The 20,396-nt window shown below is 50.8% G+C and overlaps 7 protein-coding genes across 7 annotated transcripts; 4 read left to right on the forward strand and 3 right to left on the reverse strand.

Annotated features, from left to right (window-relative positions):
* Positions 1-136: 136 nt before the first annotated feature.
* Positions 137-1,119, reverse strand: QC763_203900 (uncharacterized protein; the record flags this gene model as incomplete). Its single annotated transcript, XM_062909428.1, has 3 exons — positions 879-1,119; positions 796-814; positions 137-738 (listed from the first exon to the last, which is right to left on the reverse strand). The coding sequence occupies exons 1-3, from the start codon at positions 1,020-1,022 to the stop codon at positions 137-139; spliced, it is 765 nt and encodes a 254-aa protein (XP_062768210.1). The 5' UTR covers positions 1,023-1,119.
* Positions 1,120-1,228: 109 nt separating this feature from the next.
* Positions 1,229-2,635, forward strand: QC763_203910 (uncharacterized protein; the record flags this gene model as incomplete). Its single annotated transcript, XM_062909429.1, has 2 exons — positions 1,229-1,651; positions 1,710-2,635. Exons 1-2 carry the CDS (start codon positions 1,306-1,308, stop codon positions 2,633-2,635), a joined length of 1,272 nt encoding a protein of 423 aa, XP_062768211.1. The 5' UTR covers positions 1,229-1,305.
* Positions 2,636-3,189: 554 nt separating this feature from the next.
* REG1_1 (protein phosphatase regulator) lies at positions 3,190-4,105 on the forward strand (the record flags this gene model as incomplete). The annotated part of the gene is made up of 2 exons (XM_062905541.1): positions 3,190-3,516; positions 3,581-4,105. The coding sequence occupies 2 exons, from the start codon at positions 3,190-3,192 to the stop codon at positions 4,103-4,105; spliced, it is 852 nt and encodes a 283-aa protein (XP_062768212.1).
* Positions 4,106-5,068: 963 nt separating this feature from the next.
* Positions 5,069-7,108, forward strand: PRI2 (DNA primase subunit pri2; the record flags this gene model as incomplete). Its single annotated transcript, XM_062909430.1, has 3 exons — positions 5,069-5,794; positions 5,849-6,456; positions 6,654-7,108. The coding sequence occupies 3 exons, from the start codon at positions 5,069-5,071 to the stop codon at positions 6,829-6,831; spliced, it is 1,512 nt and encodes a 503-aa protein (XP_062768213.1). The 3' UTR covers positions 6,832-7,108.
* A 4,334-nt stretch (positions 7,109-11,442) lies between these two features.
* On the reverse strand, positions 11,443-11,730 carry QC763_203930 (uncharacterized protein; the record flags this gene model as incomplete). Its single annotated transcript, XM_062909431.1, has 1 exon — positions 11,443-11,730. The coding sequence occupies one exon, from the start codon at positions 11,728-11,730 to the stop codon at positions 11,443-11,445; it is 288 nt and encodes a 95-aa protein (XP_062768214.1).
* Positions 11,731-14,504: 2,774 nt separating this feature from the next.
* Positions 14,505-15,119, forward strand: QC763_203940 (uncharacterized protein; the record flags this gene model as incomplete). The annotated part of the gene is made up of 4 exons (XM_062909432.1): positions 14,505-14,678; positions 14,729-14,784; positions 14,843-14,907; positions 15,103-15,119. 4 exons carry the CDS (start codon positions 14,505-14,507, stop codon positions 15,117-15,119), a joined length of 312 nt encoding a protein of 103 aa, XP_062768215.1.
* Positions 15,120-16,790: 1,671 nt separating this feature from the next.
* QC763_203950 (uncharacterized protein) lies at positions 16,791-20,345 on the reverse strand. Its single transcript, XM_062909433.1, has 2 exons — positions 19,289-20,345; positions 16,791-19,165 (listed from the first exon to the last, which is right to left on the reverse strand). The coding sequence occupies exons 1-2, from the start codon at positions 19,382-19,384 to the stop codon at positions 17,618-17,620; spliced, it is 1,644 nt and encodes a 547-aa protein (XP_062768216.1). The 5' UTR covers positions 19,385-20,345; the 3' UTR covers positions 16,791-17,617.
* Between the last annotated feature and the right edge of the window lie 51 nt (positions 20,346-20,396).

Raw genomic sequence — 20,396 nt, forward strand, 5'->3', positions numbered from 1 at the left:
GTTGCAAGGTGCTGGCGGCCGTGTATTCCATGATGGATGGTCATAACACCCCTTTTGCAGCAGTCATAACACTCTCTCCTGCAGGCATCCCCCCCTGCGGCATGCGGCCATACGCCCTTCGTACAACTAGAACGCCTTAATGCTTCCCTTCCTTCGCATCTGCGGACAGCATCGTTCCGTCGTTCTTGACTCTCCGGTGTAGGATCTCGTCAATGATACCAAAGTCCTTGGCTTCCTCTGCCGTCAAGTACTTGTCTCTCTCCATCATGTCATTGATTGCCTGCATGTCGTACTTTTCGAAGCCAAAGGACTTGTTGATGTGGCTCTGTACAATCTTGTTGATCTGGTCTCGCAGCCTTTGTATTTGGTTCGCATAGATGAGGATGTCTGACGCCTGTCCTCGTGTCCCTCCCAGCGGTTGGTGGACCATAATGGAGCTGTGTGGGAGCGCATATCTTTTCCCTGGCTCGCCTCCAATCAGAAGAATAGCCGCCATAGATGCGGCGCCACCAACGCACACAGTCGATACCGGGGACTTGATGTAGGTCATGGTGTCGTAAATAGCCAACCCAGAGCTCACTTCGCCGCCAGGTGAGTTGATGTACATCGTAATTGGCTTGTCGGGGTTGTCCGATTCGAGCCAGAGAAGCTGCGCAACTATCGAAGCTGAAACTGTGTCATCAATGGCTCCGTTGAGGCAGACAATCCGTTCCTGCAGCAGTTTGGAGAAGATATCGGCTTCGAGAAGGGTCAGCATCGCCGAGTCCTAGAATGCTCATGAAACCCAAGGCTTACATGTTCGCCAGCCTCCAGCCTGAATAGTTAGTAAGTTTTCCAAAAGACAAATGGATATCAGACAGAAGCGCTCGCCTACGTACTGTTACTTCTGTGATGTATGGCATAGGGATGCCGCCACTCGTGGGAGGGATGCCGCCTGGGAATGTGCTGAACTTGGAGGTGCGGCGACAATGCGAGGCGCCTAACCGCCTGAGCAGGTGAAAAGCTGTTCTTTGAGTATTCATGATAGCGTATCGATATGTGGTAAGCTGGATTGGGAGGTCGCGAGAAAGTAAACAATCCAACTCTATTTGACGGTTGCGATGATGGTGGAGAGAGAGGGACAGCTCCAAGAAGCTCCCCCAGCTCCGCTGACGTTGACGGCTTGGCAACCGACCTGCCAAGACAGTCGCACGGCACAGGGTGCGCACGGACACATCCCGAGTGGGCAGGAGAATTTGGATATCACTGCTCTCACTTACACACTTACAAGAAACCCTCATCGGGCCTCCAAAGAACAATCACAAGATGTTGCAAAGATTCGGCAGAGGTCTCTCCAGGCCAGTAGCACTGGAATCCTATACCTCATCATGTGGATCTTTACGAACCTACCGACAACTCCACAACACTACTCGAAGAGAGGCAGAAGATTCAAGAGACAACGATGAGAAGTCAGCATATGAGCGCTCAGTTGAATCCTTGAACATCGATCCAGAAAATAAAACAGTCACAACCGTCGTCGGAAACTTACCCCTCTCCCCAATTATGGATCCAGAGTTTCACGAAGCCCGAAATAATTTCACCAAACCAAAGCCAAAGCATGCTGCCCGCCCAAAAGACAAGTTCCGCAGGCAACTGGAGAGAAATCCCTATGGTGTGTTGAGTCCCAGGCCTCACTTTGCTTCTCGCAGGGCTCTAACAAATTTACACAGCCCGAATGCTCGCTGAGCGCGTCAGAACCTGTGATATCACCGGAACACCCCTTCCAAAACCCCTCTTGCAACGCTTCAAGCTCGGCCAGGATCCAACCACAGAAACAACATGGTGGATGCCACAAGATCTTGAGAGTAAAGTTCCGAAAGAAGGAGGGGATGTCCCGGCCGCTACCGAACTTCCGGGCCCTTCTGCGTATACTCTCAACAGCCGTTTGTTTCTACAAGAACTCGTCACGCCCAAAGGCATGTATTCCTCGAGTTCCAGCAGACTACTACGTGCAACTGAGAGCGGGACGGGGCGATACACATCCGCCTTGAATAATGCTCAGTGGCGTAAAGACATGGATACCTATCTGCTGGAAACAATGCGCAAACGTGTTTTTGAAGGTCTTATACATGCCGCTCATCTGGCTGAGAAGGGTGGATCAGATGGCAGACCACGCAAATATGTTACCAAGCTCAACAGCTGGAACGAAGTGAGCGAGTTGAAGCAGCGGCAATGTGTCTTGTTTTTCGGGCCTCCAGAAGGCCTTCCCCCTGGCCCTGCGATGGCCTCCGTTCCGTCAGCAATTTCGACCATGGCTATCAAAGGCTCAAAGTTCGGCGAGAAGATCGCAGTGCATGACATGCGGGTGGTGCTAGGCAGAGAACACTTGGCCAAGTTAAGGCAAGAATCTACATTACTTCAGGACGGATCATTGTATATGTTGAGGGGACAGGCGAGCATGAGACTGAACATGTTGATATGGAAGCTGCAAGAGTACATTGCTGGCTCGGAAGATTCAGTGGGCGAGGTGGACGATGGGGAGACAGTACCACAACGATCCGAAGATTCCGCGGCCGAACTTGTTCAACCCCAAGAAGAGGACTGGGAGTCGTTACTGGATGACGATCTGGACAGGGCTGAAGATCTCAGAGACTGAGCCGAGGCATGGTAACAGGCGGAGCCTCACCTTTATTGTGATAAAGGAGAGCAATTGGCCACACCTCACCGCTAGAGTCAGATATCTTGCTATAATCTCACAGGGATGAAACGGTGGGATTGAAGGGGCTGGTGATTACGCAGAAACGTGTGGGTTGTGACGAATGCCAAACTCGGGCTCAAGACGAAATCCCGCCATGGAGGACCATTTTCAGAGCAGACCGAAGCAATGACGGCACGGACGGCACTCCACGGGCAATCGTGATCTTCCGCCTCGGTGAAATGGCAGGGTTGGCAAGCTGGTTAATCCAATCAGAAGGCAATGAATCTTACAGCCTCGCGCATTGTTGCACGGACAAGGTCTTGACCGCATTACCTGGGCAAAATAACTGCTGCAGGCCACTCCTGATATGGATGGGACTTTGCAAATCGTCAACGCTGTTGCCATGGGGCGTGGGGGTCAAAGGTGACAGTCGACTTTGGACCGCGAAGGGTCCTCCTGATGGCGCATAGTGCACTTCTTGATGCGTTTTTCTTGTTCAACAAACTATCACTATGAACTCTCGACTCGGTAACATGCTCAAAATGCCTCCAATATGGAATTGGGAACAGCTTACAGACACAATATGGATTGCTTGGTCATGGTTTTGGAGTGGTGCTGCCGCGCTTTGTTCGGACGTTCTCTATTCCAAAGGGCCTCGGAAACACACCTCCTGGCTATGCCGGCTCGATATTTGGGTGAAGATCACGATGAGTGTCATTGGACTAGCTCTGACCTGTACGGGTATCTGGGCAGCCGTCTCCTCGGTGATAGAGGCCAAAACAGCAAACGAGTTGGCGCAGTGGACTTCGACCAAAGACTTTGTCGAGTTTTGCGAGTCTGTAAGTGAGGCCTTTTGTTTTGTAACAGCAGACCCGGATGGAAAAGTGACTGATAATCCAAAAGCATAACTTCGATGCTTCGAGCTGTATGAGTGCTCGAAACAAAACACTTCCTCCTCCACCCGGCTTCTCGCTGCTTAGATGGCGGTCTTTGTCAGTTAGTCTATGGGGCTCCAACTCGACGCCAGAAGAAAGTCAACACTACAGCCTTCACATTATCTCGATTCTTTGTTTCGTCATCGGTGCGATTTTTCTGGTCATCGTCATCGGAACCGCTCTCAGAAGAATCAGCTTTGGGCCAAGCCACCACTCTTCTAATCTTCCTCTTGCTCACTCATCCGATGAGCTCACTGAAAACAACGATCGGATTGTGCAAGAAGTCGGACCCCGTCACCGGAAATCAACTGGCAGACGTAGACGTGAAGCACGACAAGACCGAATCTCCCGATACCGAACAATCGAAAGCAATCACACGGTAGATGACGACACAAGCAGTGATGAACTATACACGCATGGAGAGGACACGAGGCGGTCGAGGTTACGGTTGCGAAGGAGGGTGAAGAGGGTGGTAACTGATGAGAATGTTTAGTTGATTCAGAATAGCAGACAATGGAAATGTTCAAACTCCAGATGGGTTATTTCCACAAAGCAGTTTGAATGGTGGATATGTAGTTGTTGGGGGTTGCCATGGAAATGGTTGCGTTGAAGAAAATAATCAGAGGAAAAGCTCAACACCAGAACTGCACCATCATGGTCGTGGTGGCAGCTTCAAAGACGGAGCACGCACAATGTTCAAGGCAGCGGGTGTGCAGCAGCAGCAATGCTGGCAGTCACCAGCCCAGTGGTAGAAGCGTCAAGTCAGAGGATGCAAGAATAATGCTCCGGGGAAGAGGACCACGGTACATATATCATTTCCCGCATCCAACCTTGCAAGCAGCGTCAGCCACCGGGTCAGAATGGGGGGTGGTCAGATTGGATAAAGCGATGGAGCGGGTTGAAGTTGTGTTTGCAGTTGCCTAGAAAACCCAGGGTTCAATTTTACCTGTAAGCTTTGTTATTAGGTGGTTTTCGATCGCTGGTATCGTGGGGAGTTTGACGTCTAGCACTCGGGGGGTGCGATGCCTCTTACAACCTGCATATTCGAAGTGCCGGCGAGCTTTTTTGTCATTGTTGAAGCTGTTGATCCTTTTTATTATTATTTAACTGCGGTGTTGAGGGAGATGTCCCATCAACAAGCTCCCGGAAGAGTGAAGCTGTCAACAAGAAAGCAGAGTGGTTGTGATCTGGGAGCGAGCCGAACCAGGAGCTCAGGGACAGGGTTAGGGTTCTTTGCGCTGACTTACACAACCGATTGATTGGCGCCAGATCTTTTAATTGGGTGGATCCCCTTAACGCGTCGAGACGCGTCTCCCGCCATAATTGTCCACCACTCAACTCAGCACCCTTGCGCCAGCCGACCTGTCCAGTCAACAACTCCACGAAACACACCTGCAACATACGCTCGTGATTCTTGAGCAATCAGTCTTGAAGTTGCGCTGTACAATCAACCACAATGAACCGTATCGACGCCAAGAGGCGCAATGTCGTCGACCATCGCAAGAAGCAGTTCGCCGAGGCAACTTACCAGCCGCAACAATACCCCCACCGCCTCAACTTCTACACCATCCCTCCAACAGCAGATATTACTCTCGAGCAGTTTGAACAATGGGCTATCGACAGACTAAGGATTCTTGCCGAGCTCGAGGCTTGCTCGTTCAGGAACAAGACACCGGCGGAAACAGCGGCGCACATGGAACCATTACTCAAGAAATACCTCCCTCTTGATAACAATAGCTCGAACCACTCCCAGCTGTTCGCCCAGAGGCAAAAAGATCACTACAGCCATTTTATTCTTCGTCTTGCATTCTCTTCAACGGAGGACTTGCGCCGTCGGTTTACTCGTGTCGAATCGATGCTTTTTAGATTGCGCTTCCAGGGCGATGACATGAAGGAGCGCAACGCTTTTGTGCGCACGCTGAATCTTGATTGGGAACCAGTCTCGGAGGAGGAGAAAGCGGAACTTGCTGCCGAGCTGGCAGCTACAGTTGGGTTCTCCGGCAAGAGAGGGCAACCGACGGTGCAGGATGAGGAGTGGTCAAAGGTAGACTGGGAAAGAGTCCCTGATTTGATCGAGCACAGAAAGGTGTTTGTCAAAAAGGGGAAAGCCTATGTCCCATCGAGGGAGCAGCAGAGTATGGTCATGACGGAGTTTAACGCCCGTCTGGAGAAGTCGTTGGAGGTAAACACCCCTTTTCCCAACCCCCCCTCATATACCTAAATTAACTCTCCCCAGCTCACAGCCCGCGCCCTCCCCCGCCTCGACGAAGATGATCGCCTCACCCCTATCCTGAACCACCTCTCCAAAAACTTCATCGCCCCGGACTCAGTCTACACCAACTCCTCCTCGGCCATCGAAGGCGCTGAGATCTCCGCCCGCAACATCGACAACCTCTCCCAACACTTCCCCATGTGCATGGCCCACCTCCACCGCACCCTCCGCCGCGACTCCAAGCTCCGTCACTTTGGCCGCCTGCAATACACCCTCTTCCTCAAGGGCATCGGTCTAAACCTCGAGGAGTGTCTTGTCTTCTGGCGGTCCTCCTTCAACAAGATGACCGACGACGAGTTCAACAAGGGATACCGGTACAACGTCCGTCACGTCTACGGTGATGTAGGCGGTGACTCCAACAGGAGAAGCGGGGGCTACAGTCCGTACAGTTGTCAGAAGATCCTAACGGAGCATGCTCCCGGTAACGGGGAGGCGCATGGGTGTCCGTACAGGCATTTTGACGAGCAGAATTTGATGACGCTGCTGGAGGGGGTGGGGATTAGTGATAAGGGGGTGCTGCAGGGGGTGAGGGAGGATAAGCAGAAGCAGAAGTTTCATATGGCTTGTAATAGGTATGTTCTGGATCTGTTTATGTTGTGTGTTGGTTTGCATCGTTGGACCTTGGGGGGGGAAGGTCTAGAAGGTCCAGATGTCTTGGCTAGATGGGGATGGGGACTGGTTCATGTTGTGAAACAAGGACCCTGCATATTTGCTTGTTGTATATCGTACGAGGGGTGGTCTAGATTGCTGACATTCTTTTGACTACTAGGGTATTTGAATACGTTCACAAGAACGAGCTCAGGAGGGCAAAGGACGAGGGTATCATGACGGCTGCGCAGTTGGAGACGATTGTGCATCCTAATGAGTACTTCAAGAGGAGTTACTTGTTGAAGAATCTGGGCAAAATGAAAAAGGAAGGGGACGGCGATGTGAAGATGGAGGGTTGAGAGGTTGTACAAATCACGAGTAAGGATAGGATAGGATAGAGATGGGTGTTGTAAGAAGGAAACACCTGGTAATTTTCGACATGATGTATGACTTACCTAGAAGTCGGCGGTGAGGTTCGAGGTTATACAACAGTCAGTTCCTCTCTGTCAGACGGGATACGAACAAATCAGGCTGTGGTTGGGTCTCAGTCCCTTATTTTCTGACTGTCTCGGTCCCCTATTCTTTCTGCCTTTGTCTTGAACACAAGACTTGGAACTCATCCAATTGAGAAGGTGACACACCACCGACCATCCAGATCTGATATCTTTTCGCTTTCTTCTTGTGAAGATGGAACGTTATCCCAAGGCGTCCGTTCATTCTCATCAAGTGACTATCCCAAATGTCACCTCGTCAGGAAATTGACTAACCTACATTCACACACAAAGATAACGCACCCATCCCGTCATTGAGAGATCTAGATCTTTCAGCGGTGTATTCGGCCGCGGATATAGTAGTCTAGGTTTGGTGCTGTCTTGTGTAATGTGGTGTAACATATAAGGCATCAAAGCCTTTGTAAACCCTAACCTGCCACCCCCTACCCCCTTTTGTGGTTGGTGCCTGAGAATGATCGGCGAAACGTTCTAGGCCCCTCTCACAACAAGTCTAGAAGCCTAACTCCGTTCCCAGACAGCGTAGGGTGTACTACCCGACTGTATCCGTTACCAAGATATTTGTGTCCCGTCAAAGGAAATGTCACCACCCTGTCGGCGTGTCTGCCCCGAGCCTGTAGTGTGTCTTTCCGTGAGGCGGTATGCTCGTGTCATAAATGCAGGTGCCCGAGAGTACAAAACACCGCCTACACCCCTTCGGCGGTAGGAGAAGGCATGCATCATTGACTGTTGGGGCAGTGATAACCTGAAGGATGCAGGTAGTAGCAGCATGACTGAGCCTGGTACAGTACAGCTGTCCATAGGGCAGTGAAAGCCATGAACAAGCCCCGAAGACCGAGAAGAGGGGTGTGGGTGTGGGTGTGTGTGTTTGTCATTCTCATACACTACCTACCCTGTCACCGACCCGCACCTCACACAAAGGAACCATTCCCGTTTCATGCAGTTAGTTATTCACAACCCCGGGGAAGGACTTCAATAAATGCATCACCAAAGAAAAAAAGACACCGTAGATCCCTTCCGTTCCTGGAACGGGAAGGATGGAAAGCCTCAAAAACTGCTGCCCGTCCAGCCAGCCCGTTTTAAAACCAGAGAGAGGTGCATCCCGAGGGGCCGAAGAGGTAAGGTGCTTGGGTCTTGTCTGTTCTCCATGCAATGCAGGTCCAAAAGGTAAAAAAAGCCTGTTTTTCTTTTTGGCGAGCAAAATAATATTCTGGTCTATTTGTTCTTTGCTTCTTGATGAACTGATTGTCAGACGACATTCTAAACTGCCCGTGATTCCCCGTGATGCTTTATCTCTCTCGCCTTCTATTCATATTTTCACAAACGTAGCGCCGAGTTGTGTCGAGTCCAGAACTTCAAATAATATTTTGGGAGAGCAAGAAGGTTCCAGAACCTCTTGGCTATGGATCATCCCAGGGTTAGGGTTGCTTCTCCCCGCTGATTCAACGGGACAGGAATATTCTTGTGGTTTCGATTTTACATAACTTCATCTTTCCTTTTCATTCACAAAACTAATCGCCCTTGGAATTAATGTTCACGATGCTTTCCCTCTCTGGTCTCGAGCCTTGACTGGGAAAGGAAAAGTGGGCGGAGAAAATCCTCCGCCCTGGCCTTCTTTCTTGTCCACCTTGTCCCCTGCTGCCAACTTGCTAAAAAGCTTGTTTCTCTCCCTTCACTCCTCCCCCGCACTCTCAACGGCTGTCATCAGGCAGTTGTCGCGGCAGACATCCAGACAAGGCAAAAAATGATGGTATTCCCAGATCGGACATCAAAGTGTGAGATCGGTCCGAACCGGCAAAACATGTCACGTTCTGTTTCTTTTGTTTCCTTTCGGTGACTGCTCGGCGAGGTGACCGGGAGCGGGAGGGGGGGGTTTTATTCAACCATGGGAGGGAGAAGAAAAAGATGGCGGAATTAGATCCGTGAGTCTCTTTGTTCTTGATAAGCTCCCTTTCCGCGAAATTGGAGTGTGTATTATGTGCTGTCACGTGAGGTTGTGGCTTAGGCTTGGGCTGGTTCTGGATTGGGGTTAGTTTTGATGCCATCATCATCGCTATGTCATCGGTACCCTAGGGAAAGAGAAAAAAGTGACGATGCCTTCAGATATGAAGAAACAGAGACCATGGCTGCGTCATTTGGCTACAGGACTCCCCTTTCACTCCGAGCGGATATACCATTTCGTCAATACTTGGGCGCCGACAATTTTTGTGATGTGTTGCAGCAAACCCCGATATCAGCCTGACGCGTTGTGGTTCCTTGTCTCCGCAAAATCATGTCGAGAGCGGGGAGGTGGGCGGTTGTTCAATGTGATCTTCACAAGGAATCGCAGGCGCGAGTCACCTTATTGTTCTCGGAGAGCCTCCCGGAATCCTGCGCCTATTGGAGGTGCTGGTTGTGTGTCGTACATCTATCTACCTCACAGCAACGGCGATGCAGGTTGACAAGGTGCGTAAGGGCCGGAAAACGTAGCATGAGGTCATATGCAGCGGGTGGGTCGGTCGGAGTCGGTGATATGTCATTATCGTTGTTGGGGAACAAGAGTTCCAGCAAGAGCAGGACCCTGTGTTGTTTCGGAGTGACGGGTATGTGCAGTGGGAGGGATAATAGCTCAACTGACGCAGGGTTGAGATAATCTCCGAAGGTGAGCAGAAGAAGACCCTTTTCTGTTGGCTCCTGTTGCCAGAGCTGGTCCCGCTTGTGTTGTTGGATGGGCTCTTCCGTGAATCCCGATGGACGTCATCGTCAACGAGTTAGGGACCAAGCTGTCCCTGCCAAGCGAGCCGAGAATGTTGTCTCGCTCTTTTGCTGCAAATGTGGGTATCAAGTGCCGAAGATGTTTGTCTTTTAGCCATCTAAAGAGTCTTGACACTATCGAGGATTGTCTATCAGGCTTATGTCACTGTCAGTTAGTGGGTGATTTGGCACTGTTGATGATATGATTGTTGATCATCTCCTCTTCATAGCTTCAGGCGACATGCATTGTAACTCGTGTCTGCACCGCGGAGAATTTTTGTGGTTTCCAATGATAGAACTGGCTGTGTGCATACAGGAGGGGCTGGTTGAGCTGTTGAAAGCTGCAAGCTGCAACAGCTTCAAAAGCAGGGAAGTAAGCTCTTCCTGCAGCGGCTTATTCCACTGGATGAGACTTGGGGTCTTAAACATCTGCAAGTGTGTGTCCAATGAAGCCGTTACAACAGAACAACTGGCACAGCAACCTCTCTTCTCACTTGCTCGTCTCGGTAGCCCGCCCCGTGCTGCACTCGGTGTGGGACCTGCCCTGGTTTTCTGTGCTACTTTAGGCCGCGGGGGCTATCTCCATACCCGACCACACCACGCATTGTACAGCCAGAACCATGAACATTCACAGGAAGCAGCTCTCAGGAATAGCAGTGAGTTAAGTATCTTTGTTGTGTATATTCATGATCTCGATCTCGTAAAGAAACCCTGAATATTCTCTGTGGGTATCTCTTAAATCCTAGGATAATTATCCACCCATGCGTGTAACATTCCCTTCCCTTTTGATTAACCAATAACCCTCCCATGATGCCATGATTCCAGAATTCCCATATCCCGATTTCCCATCCGTTTCCACCCAAGAAGAAACCCAAACGCCGCGCTCGATGATGATGATGATGATGATGATGATAAGCTCGGTGAATAATCCAGAAAAAATGAAGTAGTATGAAAAAGGGTTAAAAGCCCTCAGTAGATTGCATGAAAGCGGGTGTCGGTTGCATCTGCCCCCTCCTGATGACGACTTCAGCCGGCGCGAAGGCTGGAGCACGTCTACGTCAGAGCTTCGCTTGGCGATAGACAGGGGTGCGTTTTGCAGCCTGATCATTGGTGGAAAAGCCGTTTTCTGAATGACACGCAAGCGACTGGCCAATCACGTCGTGACCTCCCGCTGCAGCTTGCTGCACAATGATGAACACCTTGCGACACAGCTGTCGCTTTGTGTTGATTTGGAGAATTGACAAGAGTTGCGCGCCCATGGGGCTGTCCTGAATCTGGCAGCAAAGGACGGGCTATGTCGATCGGGATCTCGGGGTCTTGCTGGTCAAGACCCTGAAAAACAAACATGGAAATGTGCGAGCAAGATCGATAATGTGCCGTGTAGCTGTTGGTTGGCGAATTATTAGACGAGCTCTTCGTGGCCTGCAACGAAGGGCATCGTTTTGGCCAGGACAGTCCGTATAAGGTGGTTTGTGCAGGCCATGATTGGTGAGAATTGGCGGCTGAGCAAGGCTGTCGCTTCGATATATGAGCGTTGCTGGTGTAAACCCGAGCCGAAGAGGAATCACCAGCCCGGCATTGCCGGTGCGCTGACAGAACTCTTGAGATGTGATCAAAAACTCTCACATCTCAGCTTCTGCCTGCGTCTGGTGGAAGATGTCGGCGTTGACGAGCAAAGCGAGTCCGTGAGGTTTTTTTTTTGGCATGTCGCTTCTAGAGGTTTGTAGTTCACGTGTAGCCAACCATCTTGGCGCATCTGTTGCAATAGTAGATGTTGGTACCGATTTGGACCATTCCAGAGCTGTTGGGGTCGTCGGTGCTGGTCAACTCTTCGGCACGCGCACATCGCAAGCAGCGGATGACGGAGACCTGTACGGGGCGCTGTGTGGAATCCATGCTGTGTCGTACTGAGGATCGTGAGCTGGAGCTGGAGAGGTCTGAATCCGAAGCGGAGTAAGATGATGAAGAGGAGCCGGAGAGGGAGCTGTATGGTGCCTTTGGACGGTAAGACGACATAGTGTCTGAGTCGTTCGTAATAGCGGCGATTAAATGGCTGTTGTTTGTCGAGACCAGAGAGGAGCTCGACCATCGGATAAGAAACTGACTTGGGTTGAGGCCAGCGTTGAATGTTTATTTTTGGTATCCTTGGGGTGAGGAGGAGAGTTGGTGAGGGGAGTGTGTGTGCCTTTATGATGTTGGAGAGTGAGAGCGAGATGTGGGTAAAAGGGATGGACTGGGCCAGACCAAGACTTTATTCGTCTGGCTGGGTCCAACCAACAGAAGCCTGGACTTGGGGTGTGGGAGAAAAGCTCAAGCTTGCCAGGGACGGGAGCAGGGGGAGGGGGTGTGCGTTTCTGGTTACGCTACAACGACACCGGGTAGCCCGCTGTAAGTCACACAGAGCGCCCTGCTCTTGGCTCTTGGCTTAAACTTACGCCCCGTTACATGAATGGTTTCTTGATCAGCGGGGTTGTCCTACCTAAAAGTCCTACTTTCGTGGACACACGTATGACCCATATGCTGCAGCAGACAAACAAACTGTGAATCAATGGCCCGAGGCTGAAGCTGGGCATGCTCAAGTTTCGTCCGTCCGTCTCTTATCTCGGTGCAAGCAGCGGCGCCGTTTGAAGGTTTGACGGACTGCATCAACCAAACGTTATGGAAGTGTTGCTGCTGGAGTCCTTATTTCCGCTCGCCACAAAGGGCCATCCGCAGGTGTCAGAGCAGGATGTCCGGTGTTGTCCAGACGAAGGATTGCGTGCTCTGCTCTGGTCTGGACTCGGGTTCGTGCATATTACCTACCAATCCAGACCACGATCTCTCTTTCAAAGCCCGATCGCACTGCCCAGACACGCGGCTTGCCCTTGAACGCAACGGCAGGATCCACGCTGGAAGGTCGCCTGCCACTGGCAGCGCAGTGTTAGAAAAACAACCTCTCACGTGCTGTGCCTGAGGTCGCTCCGGTTACCTAATCCCCAGCAGCCAAGTGGAAAATTACCAAATTCACGACACATTGTGAAGGTTGGGGCTGTTGAAATCTCTGTGCCAAGAGAAAATCCAGTTAAAAGAATGAAGCTTCATGCGTGGTGCGGCCCTCACCCGGTGTTCGGCTCTGCTTAGAACAATGGCGAACCTCCGAAAACATTCCACCCTCTTTTTTTCGGCCAGGTTGATGCCGACTTGTCCGAGGTCGCCGTTTGTACTGTGTATTGTACCATCAATTAAACATCAGGAACCTGAAACATTCACCATTTACTCTTATCTCCACTCATCTCCAGCTCTCACGGACGTCTTTGATACTGCTCCCGTCGTCCTGTTGGCAGAAAAGCTCCTGACCACTGATGGTGGCCATTCGCAGCAACACACGCAAGCAGTATCTGCTACACCTAATACATCGGAATGAGAATGCATCTGTGGATGACTCCCTTCCTCAAACAACAGTTCAAACAGAGGCAATTTAGGACCCCGATACAAGAAAGCATTGTCTCTTCACAAATGTTTGTGCGTTTTCTGCCACCAAAAAGGCTTGCGTCTTGAGCGGGGTCGCTGCCCCTGACCAACCTTAATCCCCGCCAGATGCGGACCGTTTCAAGATTCAGACCCACTCAAAAGAAGCTGGTTGGGCTGAAAGCCAGCTTGCCCACCACGAATTCGCAAATTCAAGGCAGAGCATCATTATTACAGCATTTCCACGATTTCCCTATCGACTTCTTTGGAAATGCCATATTTCGCCGATGCCTGCTCACTCGCAGCTCTTGTTTTGGCTACACAATTTGCCCTTGAAACTGCTCCATCATAATTGGGCTCAACCCCTCCAGCTCGCGGTCAATTCCCGCCCTGTTTCTGCCCTGTTACGGTATCCTTACGGGCCCGCCCTTTCAGGTTGTCAACGTTCTGGAATCCTGCGGCCCTTCCATCTGGCGGAGACTGAGAGCTTGGGTTGTGCGTTCGAGACCGATCGATCTATCCAAAACAGAATCACGCACACAGTCACACAAACTTCCCTTCTCACTCTCCTGATTCTCGAATCCACCCGAGTTTTCTCCAACTGTGAACTAACACCCTACTTCAGCTTGGCAGGGCCCTACTGGGTAGGCTTGCGACGTTGGAGGGCGTGAAGGCAGGCTGACACCCTGCCTACAAATTAATCGACACAGTAAAAGTGAGTTAACATATATTATTTTATAGCCATACTTCAAAAAGCAAATTAATGGGTCTTCCAAACATCTTTAAAGGCCTATTAACTATCTTTAAAAGCGTAATGACCATCTTTCAAGGCATAATTTATGATATGATATGGGAGCCTACTTGTGTGTGTCAACTATTCGGTGGTGATGGTGACTGATAATGCCCCAAGATAAGATGGGGAGCGGGGTATCAGGAAGGTAGCCTCCGCAACCATGCAAGCCATCAATGTGATCGCTTTTGTCCAATGCCCGTACTTCACCATCAAAATGCCATGCCCGATGGCTGACCATGGCCTCCGATCGCCCCTCCTCGCCGTGGTGACATGCTCGGCTGATATAGCTTGCAGGTGTGGCGCGTGTTTGGTGTCCATCAATCAATCAATCAGGGCGAGGACCTCGCCGTGCTGGCGTGCCATCGAGATCGATAACAGGAGAGATCTCGATGAGGAGGATCTCCAAGACTGCTTACCTACATAAATAACAAAAAGCTTAAAACACCGTCCGTCCGCTGCATCTCGATGCCTTTGCCCCTCTCTGACTTTTGGCTTTCCACCGGGCTGGCTGATCCGACCCAGTGCTTCTCGACACTCGACACACACACCAATGTCTGCTGCTCTGCCTGCCACCACAGTATCCATACCACCCCAACTGGCAGCCAACATCGAATCATGGGGTGTGACGCACGCGCGGTTTGTATCTGATGGAGTGTCTACCTACATAAAACCCACCCACGGCCATCGAGGAATGAACCGACATCGAACTTTCAAACTATATCTCGTAACCAATCCCAACAAAATCTGGTTCTACCTGCCGTCTTAAATTTACAGACATGGTCGATGGCCGACCCGATATCGATCCGACCAGGCGTACAACAAATCTTATGGTTCCTCTCGCCACCTGCAAAACGTGTCAATCTCCCGGCTCACTTATATTTACAACAGGCAAAGATCTTCAAGTTCTCCCAACACTCGCATCGTAGAATCTCCCCCTGATCTGAACTATCCTTGTAAGCACAAGTGGGCGTGGCATTAGCGACCAACCGACCGGCCACAAGCCATCTCTCAGTCGGTAGATTAGATCACCGAGTATTTGGTAAGAAGACCTCTCGCTCTTGCGCCATCAGACAAAGACAAAAGGCTCTTTTTTAGTTTCGCCGGCAGAGAGAATTAGTAAAGTTTCTTACCAATCCAAGTTGAAGCAGCAACGGGACGGGTTTAAACAAACTCGGCCTATAACCGGTTCTTTTTTTTTTTTTTTTTTTTTTTTTTTGCAATGCGCACGGAGTTCCATGTACGTAAGAATGTGGAGAGGGGCGTTTAAAGAAACTGAAACTTGAAGACACCACTCGACAAAGAACGGATGGTGCCAGAATGTCGGGTTCGGATTTTGGCTTTCAGAAAAGTTCTTCACCAAGTTGCCCGCGGACGGGAGTGTGTCTGATATGTCAACCGTTCCATTGGGACTTTTCAGGGCCGGGACTTGACAGGGACAACAACAGGGCGGGATGGATATCAGACGGAACTGATTAATGTTTCTTTGATTATGCGTGATGGGATAGGGTTTTTAGATCAAGCCACGGTTGCAAAGGTAACGTGCGACTGGATGCTTTCGGAAGAGAGGTGAGAGGTGGGATCTGGCCCGGGCTGTTGGGTCAGGAACGAAAGAGGGATGTGGATATCTGGGGAAGAAGAAAGGGTTTTTGCATCCTTGGGTCGAGAGGGACATGAGGGTGATGATGGTCTGGAGGGAAGATGAACTGGTTCATTGTTCCACGTGGAGGAGTGATGGGCCCGAGTAGTCGGACCACTTTGTGGGTTGGGGGGTTGATCTAGATTCTAGAACCCATGTTGTCAGTAAAGAGCAGCGAGCTTGGGTAGACTGAACTCATATTGACTGGTAGACACATAGACTGGCTTAACTCCGTGCTCATCCACCGTTATCCCACGTGGAGGGAATGAAGCTTCGGATTCTTTGTACCCTTATGACCTCAACCAGCTCACCACCCCCTAGTTACATATGGCTTGGCTAGAATAATCCAGAAACGTGGTCAGGACTTCAACTGGTAGCGTGTAGCTCTCGTAAGCCTCGCCTCGTCAATGGCATCCCACATGGAGGGAGTGAAAGGCATAGATCTAACATCTGATATAGTAATATCTGGTCCACCTATTCACCGTTTTTAGCAGAGTCTGCTTGGCACAACCCCCAAGACTTCACCAACTGCTACACAAGTAGTCAGTAGATATATGTGGAATTGTAGATTGTTCCACGTGGAAAAGATAAATCCCACACATCACCTCATGAGCTGTCATAACGAGCTTGGCTAATCTACTGACTCATAAACTACTAACACACCAGTAAACAACAGCTGGGTCTGGGGCTCTTTACGACATTGTTCCAAGCCTTCAAGTGAATGCCTCAACACCAGGGCTGAAGCTCGCGCCCTTCTCGGTGACGAGACAAGCCCGGAAAACCCGAATAGCACGTAACAAGGGATCCTGGGTATCGCAGTTGCCAAGCCTGCCTTGTGTTGTGACTGCTTAGTAAAACTTCTTTGGAAAAGGAGTAGGTGAGAGAGTACGACCCTCACTTGGGTCTTCTAAGCTTCAAGTGTGATGATATGGCGCGTTGTAAACGTAGAAAAAAGGTTGTGCCACTGGTGAATCTTCCCTGCTCATTGATCATTGCAGTCACGATGGATCGAAGTCTGAAGACGACGCGCAGTAGAACGCGTGCTGTCTTTGTCACAGCAGCTTCTTTGCCTGATCATCATGAATTCACTTGAATACTGAGAGGAAAGCTCCAGGCCTTTGGTCTTTAAACAAGGAAACACCAATAAGTCGCGGTGTGATTTACGTTGACATTTTCACAAGTAGAAAGGCATTAACAGATTTAGAGTTGGAGCGTGAATTATTGGTTCCCTTCCCTATTTATTCCTGATTAAAAGGTGTTTCTATGATTTTGAGAGCGAGAGAGAGTGAGAGAGCAAGCAGCCGGCACCTGGCCATGGCATTGTGTCTGTGTCAGAGACTGTGTGTGAGAGAGATATCTTGTGAGCAGAAATCCGTTTGACCCGAGAAGAAAACTTGATCTCCTCCTTTCTCTTGAGCTTGATTCTTTTCATGTTATTAATTCCTACTCCCCTAGCAACCAGGTTTTCTCTCAAAATATTTGAAACAAAAACATGGCCATGAGAGAGAAAAGAGCAACGAAGAAAGAACCAATTGTCAGAGTGTGTGTAGTATCTCTGCAAAGACAGTATTTCCTCCCCCCACCCCCTTCCCTGCCTTCCCCACAACATTTCGCCTTGTGTGTGATAATAAAAAAGAGATTCGGTCGGATGATTGTGAGTATGCGAGAGTTGTCTGCGTGTGTGTGGCGGTGCTTTGTTGTCGATGTGTGTGCGAAAAATGAAGAGCTGTGAAAGACAAAAGAAAACAGACGAGAGAGGCCAACAACAACAAAAAATAATAACAAGCAGCGGTGAACGGTAACACCTGATAGATAAATACAACTGCTGAATGCGCCTGAAGCAAAACAAAAATCGTCTCGTCATTAGTCAGCCCTGGCTTCTCGCGGAACAAGTGTGTCGAATAGAGGATGGTGATAATGCCTGATGGTGGTGGGAGGGACTGGAAGAAGTGATACTAAAAGGTGCAGCCACAGAGACGGTCTGTAGAGTGAGCCATATGGTGGATTGTTTAAGACTGCCATGACTGCTACATGACAATGCAACAGCCGCAACCACCCTTCTTTGGTGCTGGATCCTCCTCAGGGGGTTCTGGTACCTTGACTGTCGACAACGGCTGAGGCTGGGTCTGTGGTTGTGGTCCTGGCGTCCGTGGGCTTGGTAGAGGACTCATGGTTGGTTTGTCTGAGATCTTGGGCATTGTTGAATATGAGCTCGCTCTTCCTCCAAGCGTAGGGCTCCTCACTTCTGGCCTTAACGGCCAGTCACCCTGCTCCTCATCCTGCGCTTCTTTTTCAGGATCCCTCTCCTCTTGTCCCGCGATGTTCTCTGGAGGTTTCAAGAACCCTTCGTCGGTGAGTGGCCTAAACTCTCTGTCGTAGACATTTCCAAACTTGCCCTCTCGTTCCATCCTCTCTTGAGCTAGCCGCTTGGCTACGGTTGGCAAGAGTTGTTGGTCCGGAGGCAAGCGAGGATCAGGCCGGTACGCAGAGATCATCCAGGGTGGTTCTCCTTCCATCGGCTTGCTACTGCTGGAAAACTCCCTCTCAGCAGACCTCGTGGATGGCCGTGTCCCGCTACTAGTCGAGTCCTTACTAGGCCCACCTCTTGTCTTGGGACGTCCGGCAGCCCCATTCGCAGCCTTTGGTTTTCTAATCCCGGCAGGCTTCTTGGGAGATGGATCGGTTCTCTTGTTCGGCTGGCTAGTGGATTGAGCAGTCCCCTCGCTCGGTGTCGGTTTGCCAAGCGAGGTTGCGTTACTACCGCTTCTGCCTCGGTTTCTGGAGTAAGATATCGAGTCCTCGCCGGGACTACCGTCGCGTTTCCTGGCCAAGAGAGTGTCTCGTTCGATATGCTCGCTGGGAATGGGCACCGGGCTGACCTTTGCCAGGGGGATTTTCGAAGTGTTTTTGCCGCTACCCGTCGACACCCAATATCCGTCACCCTCTTCCACAATTTCCTCTGGACGTCTAAGATCCCAACTAGGAATCGCGTTGAGATCTGGAGTCTTGGGTTCTGTCGTTGTTGCCCCCGAGTTTTTCCTAGATCTCGAGGCATTATCCGTACCACCAATCGACCTCCCCGAACCGTTCAGCTTGTCCTGACTCTGATCCCTCCGTGTCCTGTTTTGACTCTTTGACCTTGCCCTGTCCCTTTGGCGTGGCAAAAAGATACCAGCAGCTTGCAACTCTTCACTTTCAATCCGAGCCAACTTGTCCCGATGAATCCATTTCGAATTGTCCTCTTGTCCTATCGGCGGCGTGCTGTCCCTCGGCCCCGTTCTCTGCAAACCATCGGATCCATTCCCTCTCGTGTCGCTATCAAATGCTTCCGTGCTCTCCAGAGAGCTGGGGTGGTCCTGAATACTCCGGGGTTTCGATTGCTTGTGGTGGTTTTGGGTGGCATAAGCAGTCATATCGGAACCAGCGTCTCCGTTGGCGTACTTTCGCGAAATCGAGTCTAGGCCCGTGGCGGTAGAGTGCAGAGTAGAATTACCATTCTGAGGGGCCAGTGGCTGTCGGTGGGATGAGTAGGCGTTTTCGCTATGTACAAGCCGCTTGCCGTCGTGAAGGTCGTTCTGTAGTGGGACGCGAGTGTTAGAAAAGAGCACTTTCCCTCAAGGTAAAGGAGGCAGGGGACAGGGAAGTTGGGAGGAAGGCACGTCTCCGCTTGAAAATGCTGTCGATGGTTTTGTTCTTACCTCTGCTTCGTCCGGCACAGCAAGGTCCCACGGATAGCCAGTGTCATGGGCAGCAGTAGGTGAGAATGCCGTCGTCGTCTGCGACACTGCCGCCATATTTGTCACCGACAAAGACAACTCAACCGACGGTTGGCGACGGCGACAAACCAGTCGTCGACTGTTCGGCAGGAAATTACGGGGCAGGTGCGGCAGCGAACCCCAACCACCGGGCCAAAAATTGGGCCTATATTTTTTTGATCCGGAAACAGAAAGAAAAGTGTAGATTGTGTAGGCCGTTGAAGAGAGCACTTGACAGCTGCCGGCGCGGGTGTAATGGGCGCCGAGTGTATCACCGCGCCACCCAGCCTCTCCAACTTGGCCAACAGCGTCAAGTGCAGCGCAGATCGGAACTCCTCATGCGGCTGTTTCCGATGTTCTAGATGCTGTCGTGGCGGATCGGGTTGATCGATTCAATCGGCGCGGTCGGCGGTAATGTTCGCGCGTGATGGTCGTGACAAAGGAAAAGGGCGGAAGCGCAGGCAGACGATGCGGAGGTCGTGTGGTTGCTTGGAAGATGGTCTTGGTGTTGTGTGATTTGTCGTGGGTGTCCTGGGCTGCCTTTCACGGAGCACCACTCACTTCAACCTTTGACGAAACGAGCTACCGGGACCTAAACTTTTTTGAGGAGCCTGGCGTCTGCGGGTCTCGGAATTTGGATTCTCCCCCCCTTGGCCCTGTTCCTATTCAACGTCGGCGTGGCTACCTTCGACAGATCAACGGGGTCAGTGTTCGATAGTTGTCGTCGTCTGATTAAAGCAGCGGAGCGAGCAATGTGCCCGAGTGGAAACAAGAGAATGGACGGATGCGATGCGCTCCAAAGACAAAAAAAGAGGGGCATGGAACCAATCCACGAGCAGTCTTGGGTCCAGCGGCATCAACAAACTGACGGGTTGACGTTGACGTGAACTGTCAAACGAACATCAACAACATGGACCGTCCGTCGCGTGGTGCAAGTATCAATTGACAATTTCCTCTAGGCACTGCCATTCCCTTGGGCCATCCAGGGGTAAACTCGTCCCAAGGTCGCATTTGCTGGAGAAGGGTCCCAAGCGAAAAGGAGTCTCATTAA

The sequence above is a fragment of the Podospora pseudopauciseta genome (genome assembly GCF_035222475.1).
Source record: "Podospora pseudopauciseta strain CBS 411.78 chromosome 2 map unlocalized CBS411.78m_2, whole genome shotgun sequence".
Taxonomy (NCBI): Eukaryota; Fungi; Ascomycota; class Sordariomycetes; order Sordariales; family Podosporaceae; genus Podospora; species Podospora pseudopauciseta.

Bases quoted from the DNA above. Each gene is read 5' to 3' on its own strand.
- QC763_203950 (XM_062909433.1), bottom strand. From the start codon at position 19,384: ATGGCGGCAGTGTCGCAGACGACGACGGCATTCTCACCTACTGCTGCC. The intron at 19,166-19,288 runs GTAAGAACAAAA...GTCCCACTACAG, and splicing joins CTGTGCCGGACGAAGCAGAG to AACGACCTTCACGACGGCAA.